Below are 16,348 nucleotides of genomic sequence, written 5' to 3'. Positions count from 1 at the left end.
CTGGCTGCTGGGTAGACAGCCCTGCTCACTCCCGGACAAATGTCCCATCTATCCAATGGAAGGCCATCCTTGGGGGTGAGAAGCAAAGAGGAACAAGCACAGCAGGCACCCTAACAGTATGGAATGAAAGTGAGCTGCTTCCGTACATTGGAGGCCTAGCTCACCCTGCCTTAATCTGTTACAATTAACCTAGTTTGGCCTAGCTTTGGCGGCCTGACAGAGACAATCATGGATCTCACAGCCTTTATCTGATAGCTCTGACAACACTGTTCCATTCTGGCAATATGAAAAGCAATTCCCTCCACCCATTTATTCATGATGGACAAGGAGAAGATTCTCAGCTCAGCCCCTGCAGTTGCCTGTAGGTCTGTCCTTGTAACACTAAAGCACACCCGGCAGATTTTAATTTTTTATTATATTTTTATTAAGCACCCTTGACCTTTGTGATGAATCTGCCTCCAAGCTTCAAGGAGTAGAGCAGCTGGTGAGTGTTTAGTGACCTTCTCCGTCAGCCATTCTATCTTTTGGGGCTTCAAATTGATTTTCTGTGTCTTGGCATGCAGCTGAGTATTCAAAGTGTCCCCTGCGGGCTGAGAGCACACACAGAGAAGAGGCATAAACCACATGGAGCCGTAGCAACACCACGGCCAGGAGTTTCTAAGAGAGAGCTGAACGAGTGGATCTTAGAGAGCCCTGCACCACCATCCTCAGCACAAGAGAAAAGATGCCTTTTTAGGTGCAGTTTCTGTCATCACCAGTCAGCCATACATCATCCTTTTCATCAGCATCACCCCACAGTATTATCTACACTAGTGGCCAAAACTGTGGAAACCTTTTGGGAAAAGTGTATTTCCAAGGTTTGATGGTTCATACCACCATTTATTTTTGTAGTACAGTGGTACCTCGGGTTAAGTACTTAATTCGTTCTGGAGGTCTGTACTTAACCTGAAACTGTTCTTAACCTGAAGCACCACTTTAGCTAATGGGGCCTCCCACTGCCGCTGCACTGCCGGAGCATGACTTCTGTTCTCATCCTGAAGCAAAGTTCTTAACCCGAGGTACTATTTCTGGGTTAGTGGAGTCTGTAACCTGAAGTGTATGTAACCTGAAGTGTATGTAACTCGAGGTACCACTGTAGTGCCATAAAATTATATATCAATGGAAAGATAATTTAATGAAGAATGCAGTGCAACAAAGTTAGTTCAGTTCTCTGTATTCTATCAAAAGTTATAGCCAAATAACCAGAAAAGAGTTGAGATGCAATAGCTTCCCTTCATTTGAATGTAGCCAATGAGCATGAGTGTTCAGAGTGTTCCTTCAGACAGTGACCTTCAGATGGTTTAAACAAGATTTATCCTCCTGGAAGCTTCACAGCCACCTAGGATATCTCCTTTAGGCTGTGAGAAGGTGAGTTTACATAGGCGAGTGGAGATTTGAATCTAGATCTCCCTGCTCTGAATCAGCTCTCTATCCAATGCAGCACACACTGCAACCAGATTGGTTGTCCCCCTTTCCATTTCGGCCTGCCATACAAGAGGAAACACGCAAGGCAGCTCCCTTTATGCAACATACGCATAAAACTCAACCCCAATGGACAAATTCCTTATTTATTCGGCGGGACTGTAATGACAGTATTACCTTTTGCCTTGCTCTGCTTTAAGTTCAGCAGCTAGCTTGATTCTGATGGTTTGCTACAGAAACCCTGTCCCTAACTGACTTTGCCTGATGTTACTGTTTCTGAAAACTGTCACAAAGCAGCCAGGAGCAAATACTACATGCAACATGACATCAACTGAAGCCAAATGCTGCCCCTGAAATATAGAAGCGCTTTCCATGAGCACCAGAGGGTAAAATATGTTAGTGCTTTCATTTAAATTGCATTAGTTGCACTATCCATCCTTTTATATGGCAGAAGACAGCAGCAGAGATTTGTCAGAGCATGTTGTGGGGGGCGGGAAAGCAATAGAAGATAAACCCCCATATATCTCAAATGTTCCTAGCAGAGGCTGTATCAGGGATTGCAGAGTTGCTGGCCTTTATGATACCTAAGGGTTTTTGTCTACCCTGGGGCCTCACAGTACACTGCTATGAGAATGAGAACAAGGACTTGGTAGGATGTCCAACTTGAAGATCTCTTTACCCATAAAGCTCACTGGGTTACCTTGAGTCACAGCCTAAGACAGCCCTAGCTCAGTCATAGAGCACGTGCCTTGCATGCAAAATATCCCAGATTCAATCCCTGGTAAAGCTGGGAAATCGCTTTCCTGAAACCCACACAAGCTTCTACAAGTCAGTGTAGTAGGCAACACCAACCTAGATGGTCTGGCTCAATATGAAGCAGCTTCCTGTCACAGATAGGATGAAGAAGGCTCAGATCATTCCCTTTAAATGTACAGTGCAACAAAATGACGGCAGAAGTCATCTTCGGGTTGAAAGAGGGTTCCCTGAGTTTGAGCCTTGACATGCATTTCTAAGACTCAAATGTGGATTACCTGCCCAAAGCACCAATGAAGGCGGTAACTAAATATGTGCTGTCTCTCGTGTGAACGCCAAGGCACATCTGGACAGACAAGACTTGAGACCAACACGTTTTAAAAATAATGCCTGTTAACCATCATCTGCAGCAACTTCCAACACTACCACCGTTCAAGCTGCATAGAATCAGCTGTGCTGTAATGTCCTCATTTGCCTGTCTCATGAGGTCAAGGCTGCAGAAGCAAGCAAGCAAAAGCAAGAAACCTGGAGCAAAAGCACGCAATGCAGTTCTTGCATGGAGTACAAGGGTGGAGAGGGGGACAAAGCTGCACACACGCCCTCAGCTCATTTACCTTGCAAACCACAGGGATTCACTGATCGGTGTGGCAGCTGAAAGACAATCCCTGTGTGCATCAGGAAACCTAATGCCCGGCTTGGCATGCTTCTCAACACAGAGGGAGGAGCTTGTTTGATCATCTGAATTATGGGGTTGAAATGGAAGAGGAAGAGGAGCTACACAGCAGGGCTGTAGTATCATTTCTTTTGGGTGACTGCAATTTTCAGAAGGAGCCAGCCAAGCACTTCCTTCTTTTGTGGCAAGTCGACTGGCTAAAAGTTTTCAGGACTGTTTCTATTTGTATACTTTTGAGGCTACAACTGGATGCACACCTACTTGTGAACAAGCCCCAGGGTGACTTCTGTGTAAACGTGAATAGGTCATAGTCATCAACTGGCCATTATACCCTTACTGGTTAAAATGTCTTATTTTTATTCCCAGCACAAGGCCATCTATTTACAGACATTTAAAAACACAATGTACTCCCTGCACCACTGAGGAACACTCTTGACTGGAGTCCAGGCATGCACTGGTTTGGAGCAGTAGTGCAACCAGGGCATTTTTTTCAGGCAGAACTCAGTTCTGGCACCTCTCAGCTGGGCACCATTGCCATTATAAGAGAACAGAGGTGGTGTTCATGGTGAGTTCCAGCACCTCTTTATCTAGAAAAATAGCATTGAGTCTAACTGATAACTGGAGTGACCCAGCCTTTTACTGTTTCCCCTGCAAAACCTTCTGATAATGACCTTGAACCAGAATCATCTGCCAAAGGGACTTTATCACCTCAGAGCCCTTTGGATATAGAGACTGTGAGGGAAATGACCAAAAACATCTCTGAGAAGTTACCAGACTCCCAACATGGAAGAAGTTGTTCAGTCTTTTCAGGTGAGTAGTCTGAGGGCTCATTCACACTTCTGCTTGTACTGTGCCTTGCTCCTTTCCCAGGGAAAATTTGTTCTGCTTTAGTACTAAAGAGCAGATGTCAAATTGGAAAAAACCCGAATTGCTGTTTGCTCTGACTGAGCGCTAAAGAGCAGTTTTCCCGGGGGGAAAGCAATGAAACAAGAGGAAGTGTGGATATGCCTGAATCTGCTCAGTACACCATCCAAGGCAGAATGCACAGTGTAAGTCAACCAGACGCAGCTTCTTCAAATTCACTTCAAATTCATTCAGCCCTTCACTCTGGCAGTCATCAAGTCCAGAAGGATACTTTTGACCTGGGCATCTGGGCAGATCATACTCTCTGGGAACTGTCCAAGGTCCTGCACAGCTTTGATCCACTTACTTGGCCTTGTTTCCTGCCGATGAACAACTTTGCTCAAGTTCAATTCTTTGCTGGAGTGCAGCCAGGCCAGAACAGAACAGAACAGGATAACAACAAAATACAACAACAACAGGCAATCTATTGGTTACTTGCGAAGCTTATGTGTGATCTAAGAGTGGCAACCCAGCACCCTCTGCAACATATTAAGGGACCCTGAAAGGCACCAATACACCACACAAGACAGATGTATTGGGGGCAGCAACAGGGGTTGGGCTGACAATATATTTCTGCAAATCTGTAATATTAGTGTTGACTAATATTTGGAATTCTTGTTGAGTAGCGCTGCAGGCAGGATTTAATTTTAGCTGCTGCTCACCAGGCTGAGCAGAAAAGCTTACCTTTGTTGCCAAGGCTCAGGTCTAGTATATGTGGAATCATAATAAAGAAAAGATAGGAGGCCTATTAAGAGCAGAGTTCATGTTTCACATACTGAATGTCCTAAGTTCAATCCCTGGCATGTCCTGTTTCAAGAATTATCCCTTGGAGAGACACTACCAGTTTCAAGGCAGAGAGCCTCTAACTCGCTTCAGTCTTTTCCACATACCTAGGAAAATCATAGCTGAATCATAGCTATGATTGTGAATCATGTGAATCATAGCTCGTATGCTCCATCCATAGTACAACAAAGATAAAAAAGACACACTTTGAGATGCCTTGCTCATTCACCAAACAGAGAAATCAAACCCAGCCACACACAGCACTCTAGATTAGCATAGTGCATCCTTGTTGCATTGAAACCTAGGCACACACACACACAAAATGTAAGTGTCCTATTATAGCCTTGTTGCACTGACTTCTTTACAACAGGAGCAATATTTGCTGGTTTCATACCCTAATTTTGCTGCTGTGACCCAGTTCACATACAGTTTTGTGCTGTGGCTGATTTGTTCCCTCCCCTCCCCCCAGCAGAGTGAACCACTAAACAGATTTGGTTGTTGCTGATAACTGGCGAGGCGCATCCAACAGCAAACCAATTGGGTAAAGAGCATGTCAACAAGAATAGCAATCAAAGTGCAGTTAAGGGTTTTGTAGGTTAGAGGGCAAAATAAATTCAAGTCGAGTAGCTACTGTACATAGTAGCCCTCTGTGAGTGACAGGAATGGAACAGAATTCCCTAGGAAACAACTACGGGGAGGAGTTTTCTCTGTGTATGCTCTGATTAATCTCATCTGTTTGTTTTCCTGGAAACTGGATGTCCCAGATGCCATTGTCTCTATTATGAAAGTTTATCTGGTCTGGTTTGATCCTGATCCTCTACAATTTGCTTCCACTAACCATTGTTTTCCTAATGATCTTTTTAAACCGTTAAGCTACATGTATCATACCCTTTTTTTGGGGGGGGGGGACTGTGTGACCTGTAGTGAAATTCAGAATGCTGCTTGTAAAGGTCCCTGAAATATTAATAGTTGCCTTTTACACTGTTTTCTCAAAATGCTAGCAGCAACAACCCTGGCAAATTACTATTTCTAGACATACATGTGCTCACGCTCGCACTCAGCCACTGCATGTTACAGCAATTATTGAAATGCCCCCTTGAAACCATATCACCATCATTTTATGCATTTTAAAGGCAAATTATGCATGCACTATATGAATTTTCCTAACGTGTGACACCGTACTTCACTAAACCCATTTCACTTTGGAACATATTTTACAGATTAGGCATTGCTACCCAAAAACCTCAATAAGGATAATCAGCATTCAGAAGGCAATTCATCATGACATTTACAAGCTAACTCAACAAGCATCGTTTATGAGCTACGCTGCCATATATATCTATATATCTATATATCTATATATATGGAAAATAGCATTTATATTCTCTCTCCCTCTCTCTCTCACACACACATTCACACACACACACACACACACACACACACACACACACACAATGATGATCCTTTAAGTATATTCCAAATAAAGCAGAGTTAAAGAGAATTAACATCCTGACTGTGGACAGAAATGGGGCACATTTTCACATCCCTACAGAAATTATGCATTGTGAAAAGGTTCTCAGCAAGTGAGAGAGTGTGTAGGCTAGCTACCGGTTCATCTACAGAGTGTTCTGCACATCTGCCTGAATCTAGTCCAGGGAAAAAGACTCTCAATCCCAAAAAGCAACTCAGCAAATGGAAGTAGGGAAGGAAAACAATGCTCGTATCAGCTTTTCCCAGCACTTTAAAAAGAGAAAGTGCCAAAAAAGGGCATTCTTGTTCCAAGCCTCTCAGATTAGGTATGTGACTGTTAAGCAGGCTTATTCATTTATTATACATACATATGTACACACACAGGTACGAAGGAGAAGTAACAAAGGGACGTCTTTTTTCCATTCCTTTTAAAAAGACAACACAGAGACACAACACAGAGACACCACCACAACATCACAACTGTGAGTACTCACAGCTCTGAGTACAGGAAGTGAAGATTCCCCACATTGTCTATGTAGTTTGCAGGACTTAGCCATGGCAGAACCAACAACAGCAGAGCCTTCATTTTCCAAGCGCAAGATTTAAAACTGCTGCCCCTTTCTCTCTCTCTCTCTCTCTCTGTCTCTGCCTCTTGATTTCTCTGTGATGGGACACAGAACTTCAAGCTTTTTTTATGCCAGCCAATTCCAGCCTCCCCCCCCCCTTCGTTTTTTAAACAAGCCTTTCAATTTCAACACAATCGAGAGCACATTATGAACTAATGCAAATCCCTTAAATGAAGCTATGCTGGAAAAAAAATCATTGACCTGTAAGAGGATTACTTGATCTGATTCTCAGATGGAGGTTAGATGTGAGGGTTTAAGGGAGAGCAGAGCATGGTTGGTGCGAGGCGAGGCAGTGACTTATTGCTGCAAAAAAAGCAGGCTGATGCACAGGGAAAAGACCTGCCTCCTGCACTCTTCAGAGTGGTTCCTCAGAAGCAGCTGGTACATTTACATCACTGGTCGGAGAGGCAGATGGGTTATGAGCTCGGCTGCATAACAAAAAGAGGGCAGGAAGGAACCTGAACGTGGCAAAATGGGAAGCCACACAGGCAGGTCAGAAGCAGGAGGCGTAGACTGCAAACATGGACTGTCCTTTCAACGCTCCATCATGACGCTGTCTGATCTGATTCAGCCAGATGGAGGGAGCGGGGAGCTATAAAACAGGAAGGCTTCTGATTATCCAATCCAGATTTGGATTGGGGAGCAAGTATTGCAAGTGGATTTAAAATGAAAACAAATGCAATTAGGCTTACACCCTTTCCAACACTTGGACTTGGTATCCCATTAAATAAGCAGGCTGCTTCGTTAATGACAACGTCTTGATGGGCAGCGCTCAAGTGCACAGCATGTAATCAAGTGATGCATTCTGCTCATCACTTTGGGGTAGGTAAAAGGAAACATACTGGCAGCTATGGATTTCCCTTCCACATCCTTCTTTCTGAGATACAGTGGTACCTTGGTTGTCAAACTTAATCCATTCCAGGAGTCTGTTTGACTCCTGGAAGCATTCGAAAACCAAGGCGCAGCTTCCAATTGGCTGCAGGAGCTTCCTGAACTCAATCGGAAGCCGCGTCGGAGGTTGGCTTCCAAAAAATGTTTGCAAACCGGAACACTTACTTCCGGAGCCAATTTGTTTGGGAGCCAACCAAGGTACCACTGTATGTGGCTTATTCATAAAATGTTGCCTCCAAAACAGCTCCGTGTGGATCTCCAGCCCTGAACAGTCTATTATTCATCCTACTTGTAAAATTCAGCTTCTATTACTACATAGCCTAGGTCGCGGGAGATCTTGCCAATAATAGCTTCTTATAGTCCCTACTGACCAGTTTACTGAGGTATCTCAAGAGAAGGCTAAATGCGGGTTTTCCTGGAATGCTCCTAGACTCTGTCCAGGAAGCCAGCTATACAGATTATCCAACTAGCTGACATCATTATATAAGTCAACCATGTAGAATAGTTGGGGTGAGAACAGGGCAGGTAATTAAAACATCCCAGGAAATGGTTTAATGGAATTTGCTAAGGCTAAACTGGTCCCAGTATGGGCCAGCACTTAGACTGGAAACCTATGTAAACAGTGGGGCAAGATATAATTAATTTCTGGGTGGTGATTACTGCAATGTTTATTTTTTAGCTGCTCTTCAACCCAGGCTCTTGGAGCAGGTTACATATTAAAACCATAAAGACAGTGGAATACAGCAGAGTACACCAACCCAAATGAAACCTGAATTGCAGGTGAGTGTCACCCCCAGAAAAGCCCCTACAATCTCACTGTCAAAGTTGAATTCAAGAAAAACCCAACAGAGCATAGCTAGTACCACATTGCAATAAAACAACAGGTTTTGGCTTGCAAGGGGTTGGGTCAAATGCCTCAGGAAAGGAAAGAGAAGAGGACTATTTAGACCAGGCCACCTGCTTTCTTGGGTCTACTTTCTGAGATAGGGCAGAGAAAATTGCATTAGCTACTGAACCAGTTTCACTAGGTTACCTGAGGTCAAGTGGTGTCCCTGAAGGTATTTGAGGAAGCCTAAAAGTGGATTCCAGCCAAAGGCAGACAACAAAGCACTACTGCAAAAATAGAACTTGGCCCATTTCAAATTCCTTCGAAGTGCAAAATAAATCTTAAATTTAGCCTGACAGCAATTCAGTCAACTAGGTGGGTAAGGGATCATTTTAATAAGGGATAAATTTAATGAAGCACAAGGGAGGCAAGCTCAGACAGGTAGAAACTAAGTACAAATAAAGAAACTTGCCCAAGACTACATATTTTCTGAGAATGAAAACAAAGACAGATTTTTCCTCCCTTCGACTCTGGTCCAATCTAGCCAACTAGAGACCACTGCCTCCATGTGAAAATGTCCAAAATCTGCAGCTGGGCAATATCTTTATCTGGGCCAACCAAAATGTCACAAAATAATGGGCTTCAGAGTATTGGTTAGGAATACTAGTTTGTAATATCATATGTTACAACAAAAGAGAGGGCCTTGGGTTTCCACAGCTGGCTGTATCTTTCCTATAGTTGTTAAAGGCAATTCACATTGGAAAATACACAGTAAATACAGCCCTCATAACAGGTGGATCAGAATGATCCCATGTTGTAAATCACTGTGCCTCAGCTCCACAGCAGAAATGTTCATCACAACCAGATAGTCCTGATCCACCCAGTGAGTAAAATATTACAGCGGAGAAGGGATTCATACACCCTCAATCCGCATGGTGAGTCCTGCCAAAAATGTTATTGTGAAGTGTGGGGAATCTGCCACACTGGGGAGGCCATGTTTTATATTTACAAAAGAAAACAATTCAGAAGAAAGGGAACAAGAAAGAGAAATAATATTGGGCTGGCTTTATACTTTGACTACTCTAATTTTCCCAGTACCCAATCCAATAGGTATAAGGTGAACATATTTATGACATTATGAGGATCCAAAACATAATTGGTTAATGGTTATAGAAACTCTTCATCTTTTGAAGGCATGATGTTCTTCTGATATCCTAAAAAAACACCCCAACATATTTAAGGGTCTGATGGGAAACGTGTAGCCTGTTGTTCTATATAGACCATCCATATTCCATTTTAATATGCCCAAACCCGTATACCTCAAACATATGAAAATCAGCATCCACACACACTTGTGGCACTTTCACACACTGCTTCAATATCTTAATCAGGCTCCGAGGTGTAAAGTATCACCAATATAAAGCTGCAGATTTCAGCTCTTTAAGATTTAACTAAAGTGAAAAAGAATGGGGAGCTTTAAAGATTCATTTTAGGAGAGGTTTTCCTCGTGTTTTGTTTGTGTGCATAACTTTCATTCTTCTCATACTGTGACTCAACAAAGTGGAATAAGGCTTTACCAATAGCCCTTGAAGATATGAAATATCTCCCTCTGGTGTATCCAACTAGGGCACAGTCTTCCATTAGTAACTGCTACAGCCTCACTAGGGAGACTCACCTCCTACTTTTTACAGTGAACTAACTTGCAACAAAACCTGTTTGTTTTCTTGTTGGAAAAAAAAGCCATTAGCTGTCACACAAAGGACACTGATGTGATTCCTGTCAGTGGGGGGGGGGGGAGCGGAAATATACAGAAGGACTTACCCATTCTGAAAATGCTGCTGAAGGTTACAGCGTTGCACGACCTCTGAGCAGTGCTCTGTGAAAGGGCAGCTAACCATTAGTTTATCCAAGAGTTTATTGACTAATATGCTTGACTTTCTGCAAGACTGTAGGGTCAGAGTTTTGCGATCCACTGGGCAAAAGTCTTTTTCCACTAGGAAATCCGTAAGGCAAATTGTGCAGTAGGTGTGGCCGCATGGCGTGTCCAGAGGTTGAAGCAGCGGTTGCAAGCAAATGTGGCAGATGAGATCGTCATCCACATCTTCTGTGTAGCTATAGACATGGTTCTCTTCTGGGAAGTGGGGCTGGCCACAGATCAAACATAAGGGTTCTTCTGAGCTTCCTTCCACTCCTTCTGATGGGTCTTTTTGACTCATCTTGGGGTAAACGGCACGAGGGGTAAAGAAAAGGTAACTTCTATCCAGATGTTAATCTTAATCCACAAAACTGCCTGCTGTTCCTGTGGGTCTTCAAACCTGTAGGGGAACAGAGCAAAGATCAAATGAAATTGTGTTGCAGCTTCTGTTGTTGATAATTTCAGGGAACAGGACGCAACAGACAAACCTTATTGTGCAAGCCAGTGATCCAAAGCTTAATAGGAGTTTGTGTTAAAGAACAGATAACAGCAGAAATGGTTACAGGTAGGTAGCTGTGTTGGTCTGCCGTAGTCAGTGGCATAGCGTGGGGCGTGCAGGGGGGGCCGGCCGCACCGGGCGCAACATCTGGGGGTTAGGGTTAGGGATAGGGTTAGGGGGCGCAAATCCAGGGTTAGGGGGCGCAAATTACTTGCCTTGCCCCGGGTGCTGACAACCCACGCTACGCCACTGGCCGTAGTCAAAACAAAATAAAAAAATTCCTTCCAGTAGCACCTTAGAGACCAACTAAGTTTGTTATTGGCATGAGCTTTCGTGTGCTGTCAGTCAACTCTGTATGCGGTTTTTGTCAGCCACTCATCTTTCGGCTTCTGCACCCTCACCTCTCCGCCAATATGCAATATGTGGAACTATAACATTATTATTCAATATTTATTGCATTTACATTTTGCCTTTCTACCAATAAGCTCAAGCTGGTGTCACTATTCTCCCTTTTTTTAATCATCACATGTGTGGCAGGTTAGATGGAGAGTGTGTGACTGGCCCAGGGTCACCCAGTAAGCTTTAAGGCCAAGAGGGGATTTGAATCTGGGCCTCTTCCATCCCAGTCCTTCATTTTATCCTACACAACACACTGATTCTCATAATACTGACCTACCTTACAGGGTTGTGAGGATTATTGACATAAAGATTACAGAAGAGTTTGAGCACTCAAAAAATAGATGCTCTGTATGATTGTTGTTGGGATGTGGGTGGTGCTGTGGTCTAAACCACAGAGCCTAGGGCTTGCCGATCAGAAGGTCGGCGGTTCAAATCCCCGCGACGGGGTGAGCTCCTGTTGTTCGGTCCCAGCTCCTGCCCACCTAGCAGTTTGAAAGCACGTCAAAGTGCAAGTAGATGAATAGGTACTGCTGCAGCGGGAAGGTAAACGGCGTTTCCGTGCACTGCTCTGGTTCGCCAGAAGCAGCTTAGTCATACTGGCCACATGACCTAGAAGCTGTCTGTGGACGAACACCGGCTCCCTCGGCCTATAGAGCAAGATGAGCGCCGCAACCCCAGAGTCATCCGTGACTGGACCTAATGATCTATTAGGTGCACTTTGCACCTTTACCTTTATGATTGTTGTTACCCAACAAGTAGGGAACACAATAGGGCAAGATAAACCTATGTGTTCCATGTTGTTTAACTTGCGGTGTTGTTGTTTTTACTCATGTTATTCCTTAGAGTTGCAACCAGTACCTGTGCTTTTTCTGCAAGCACCACATCTCCATGAAATGGGTGATAAACACTCTATATCATACATATATAGGGTGGCAACTTCCTCTGGTCTGCTCTTGATCGGCTCTCATGTCTTCACAAAATCCTAGTGGTGTATATCCAAGCTGTGAAACAGCTGTTAAAAACACATGGTTCATGCTTGGGGCGGGGGAAGGCAGGGAAAGACAGATGGATTACTGATCTGCATGGATGACCCCAAGACACTGACATCAGGGTCAACGTCTAAGACTCTGGGTGATATAATGATGACACTTTAAAATCATCCTTATGCCACTTTGCAGCAACTTATTATTTACCTCATCACATGGCGGCTTAGCCTAAAGAATAATCACTCACAGAATATATTTTTAGAGTTGGTGTGAAGTTAGTGCCCAGGGAGTCTCTGGAAAAATCTCGCCATTGTGGCAAAGAGCTGCAAGTCTGAATTTTACTTAATGTACAAGAGCCATGTCAGAAGATCCTGGAAATCACTGCGGCACTGAGTTCAAATTTCACTTTTAAGCTTGTAACTTCAGAGTAGGAGTTCCTGGATATCTCTGCAACCACCATCATGATTTTCAGTGAATTAAACAGGAGGAACTTTGATGCATGATGTTGTACGCATCCCAGTCTCCTTGTTAATACAGATTTTCCTTTCTGGGGGTGGGGGAAACCCTGATTAATATTGTTAAGACTGGTATAGTTGCGTGGACAGGCGGAGTCCCCCCAGATCCTGAGCGCCCCCCGTGATGTGGAATAATGACTCAAGACAACGTGCTATGGGATTAAATTGGCCACAACTTTATTAAATTTTAAATGTGGGTAGACCTTGGCTCAGGTATTGGGCGTTCTCCCTCCCCAGTCCCCAGCCGGGGACGTAGGGAGCATCAGGGTTATCCAGTGTGTGTGTGGGGGGGATGGGCCGGCTCTGGAGAACATATGTTCAAGCAGAGATAACTGCCCCCGTTACGCCGCCACCGCAGGGGAGAACAATGACGACCTTTCGGCGTACGGTCAAAGCCTCCCTTCAGAAACCCCTTTAACGGGGAACCCTGGTATTGCGGCTGCAAAGAGGAAGATAGACTAAATGGTTCCGCCCAAGGCCTGATACCGCCAAAGTTGTGACGTTTTGCTACAGGAAAGGCGAAACCTGCCAATGCAGGGAAATTCCTTTCAGGCCCTTTAACAGCAACCTTGATGTAGCAGCGCCCACATACCTGTGAAGAAAAGTTAACCTGCAAACCTGTGAAGAAAAGTTAACCTGCAAAACAAGAAATTAACTGAGGGTGGGTAGGGTGGGAGAAGCTCTGGAGCCAAGTGAGGATTCTCAGGTAAGATCCTCCCTCTATTGTGTGGGCAGGTAATCCCTCCCCTACCTGGCCTGGTCTCCTTGGCAACGCTTTCCCCAGGTGGGATTGGACAGCTGACTGAGGTAGGCGGAGACCTCCAGGTATCCCACCTGAGGGAAGGCAAAGCCAAGCCTATGCTGATGGTGCCGCTCCAGATCTAGGGCTGCGCGCGTCCACGCAAAGGGCGCCCCCCGTTTTTATGCGGGGAGCGGTCATTGTGAAAACTCCCAAGGTGTCACTGTTTCAAAACAAAACGATTTAAGTTTTTGGATATAGTTTGTTTCTGACATGCTGTGTGACATGTCTTAGAGGTATAGTTAGCATCCATTTGTCTTGAGAGGTGGAATGCAGAAGGTGAATAATGATAAAATCAGGAAAGGTATGGACAGTGCTGTGCTACCCCGAATTCTGGTTAAGGGGGAATGAGAAGGAAAATAGCTTGGCAAAAGGCTTCCATGTGGAAGTGCCCTGTACCTTCCAAACTGCAAAAATACATTTCCTTTTTTCCTGCCTCATTCCACACCTAGTCATGATTCAAGGCGGGCTTCCCAGTGGACCCCACAAAATTCTGCAGCATCTCTCTTATTGAAGGCATAACTCTGCCTGCTGCTTCAGTATGAAATCCATTCCCTAGGGAGACATTATGTTTCTCTAGCATTCAGGATTACATATGAAAAAGAAAAGTACTATAACCGCTATAGCCCTGAAAGATTATACAACAATTTCATTAATGCCAGTGGGAGGGGGGGGAGAATCCCTTCTCGATTTACTACTTGTGGCAGGCATCAGATAAAAGCAAAGATGGATTAGGGTCACTATACAATATTTATGTTAGCCACAGCCTATATCCATAATGCAAGTAATGTGCTGTGCCTTATTCTGTCGTCATTCCCTAGAGGTGTCAGGTTTGATTCTGTTTATTTAATCTTGAGGATACCAAAACAAAATAGAAAGGTTGTATAAATGCATGATTAACAACCTGGCATTCAGGTCATTAGCAGGGCAACTCTTAAGCATGTTTACTCAGAAGCAAGACCCACTGAGTTCAATGGCTTGTATCCAATGCTTTTCCTACTTACTGAAGTCCCATTGAAGTTAATGGGCATGACTTAGATCCGAGGGAAGGTGCATCCCGTTTCCTTGCTTAAGGCACTCCCCACTGGACCAGCCTGCTGATGGGCCCTTACGCACCTTCACTTGCCTCCTCCATCACTACCACAAGGGCCACAGTCATTCAGCTTTCCAACCGATGTACCAGCACTGCACTTCCACAAGGAGGAAGAGGGGTGGATGATGCATGGTTACAAGGCAAAAGTGTGTCTTTTGGTCCCACAGCTGACTCAGGCCACAGCATGGGATCCAAAAAGATGTACGTCTTTTGGGTCCACACTCTGGCACAGCCAGAGCACAGGAGCCCAAATGGGACATCCAGGATTGGGATCAGAAGTCAGGGTGGCTTCTGTAAATCTGGGGCGTACCACATAAAATGGGAGCGTCACACAATGTGATATAGAGGCCAGCCCAGTTAAAGTAGGCCTGAGGCCTAATGTGTGAGATGTGGCTGGAGATGAAGACCTCATGAGGGAAAGCCAAGAGATCATGGTGGGGCAGAAAGAGTTGAGAGCAAGAAAGGGTTGTGGCCAGTGGAAAGGTGTAGTTACATTTGCTATTTACTTATAAAAGTATTTATAATACCGCCCTCTCAGATATCAGGGAGGTGTACAGAATTTTTTTAAAATTAAAAACACACACACATTAAAAGCAGTACAGTTCAACACAGTTTTCCCCTGTGCACTGTTCTATGCCAGCATTTTAATTGTGAGGAACCCAGGCAGAGCAAAACAAACGTAACTCCGCCTAGAGCATGTAGGGTGGTGATATATGTAGTGAAATTTCAGCTCCTACCACTCCAGCTAACCTCTCCCTTCTCTTGGATCTCTGTGGGAAACAAAAATTAGTGAAGAAGATGCCTGAGGCTGTGTTACTGATCGGGGTGCAACTAGGTGCTTAAAGGACTGGGGCACAAGTCTACACTTCTCCTGCTCACCAGACTACCTCCCTAACAATACACCTCCTGGTTATGTTTCTGCATCAGTTATTAACTGACCAGTCCCTCCCATCTGCTTAAAAATTCCAGTCAGTTGACAGAACTTGTAACGATGCCAACCATACCTTGACGCTTCAAGGGATTCCAACGTGCTGTCGAAAAATTAATCAGCTTTCATTACAGGCAGTTAGAGGTTGCTACCATTTTGTAAACGAGTGCGGCCTGACACACAAAGAATTTATAGAAAAGTCACCTCAGTGAGTCAGCATCTGGGGTTGTGAACAAGAGCTTTAGATTGTGAAGCTATTGCTCTATCACCTCTCTCTCTGCCTCGCTCTCTTTTGTGCAAGACTCCAGAGCAGTTTATCCGGTTGAAAGCAGGTTTAGCTGGAATATGGTGCTTTCTTTTACAGGTCATGAATACAATTATATCCACAATGATAATAATAATAAAAAAAACAGGCCGAGACAGAAGCATTGCTCCCTTCAGGCCATATTCTGCTGTTGTAATAAAGAAGATCAAAAAGACCCAGTACAGACACATATAGTCAAGTCAACACAGACACGGGTACGTGTCAGTGTGTTAAATCCACAAATTCCAGACTGTAGGCTTTTTACTTCATACTAAGAGTCTGACCTAATGACATCCTACACAGTGCTGGCACAACCTACATTGTAGTATACAGAGCAAGTCCCAGCTAACTTTCTGCACCCTTGGAGACAGATACTGCAGCTCTGAATTACTGCCAGTTCAAGTGAGAAACTGGCAACTCACTCAAGAAGAAATGATACTCAAGAAGTGAGGAACTGCTAGCGGGAACGGTATTTGGTTCTTGGGCACTGCTTGGTTTCCTGCTGTGGCTCATTGATGCGGGGA

At 44.4% G+C, this 16,348-nt stretch overlaps 1 protein-coding gene across 8 annotated transcripts in view; it reads right to left on the bottom strand.

The window, feature by feature from the left end:
• Nucleotides 1–16,348, bottom strand: part of LNX1 (ligand of numb-protein X 1) — a 128,274-nt gene that overhangs the window by 55,938 nt on the left and 55,988 nt on the right. For 4 of the 8 annotated variants that reach the window (XM_081875728.1, XM_081875732.1, XM_081875729.1 and 1 more), the window contains one exon: nucleotides 10,208–10,701. In XM_081875728.1, coding sequence (XP_081731854.1) covers nucleotides 10,208–10,602 — 395 coding nt within the window. In that variant the 5' untranslated portion in view covers nucleotides 10,603–10,701. Of the gene's footprint in view, nucleotides 1–6,537; nucleotides 6,998–10,207; nucleotides 10,702–15,596; nucleotides 15,712–16,348 lie in introns of those variants that run through there. The other 4 variants (XM_081875731.1, XM_081875733.1, XM_081875735.1 and 1 more) reach the window with 4 other exon arrangements.

Source organism: Podarcis erhardii, assembly GCF_964252035.2.
Source record: "Podarcis erhardii genome assembly, chromosome: 9".
Taxonomy (NCBI): Eukaryota; Metazoa; Chordata; class Lepidosauria; order Squamata; family Lacertidae; genus Podarcis; species Podarcis erhardii.
The sequence above is the reverse complement of the archived record's forward strand: the minus strand, read 5'-3'. Positions and strand labels throughout refer to the sequence as shown.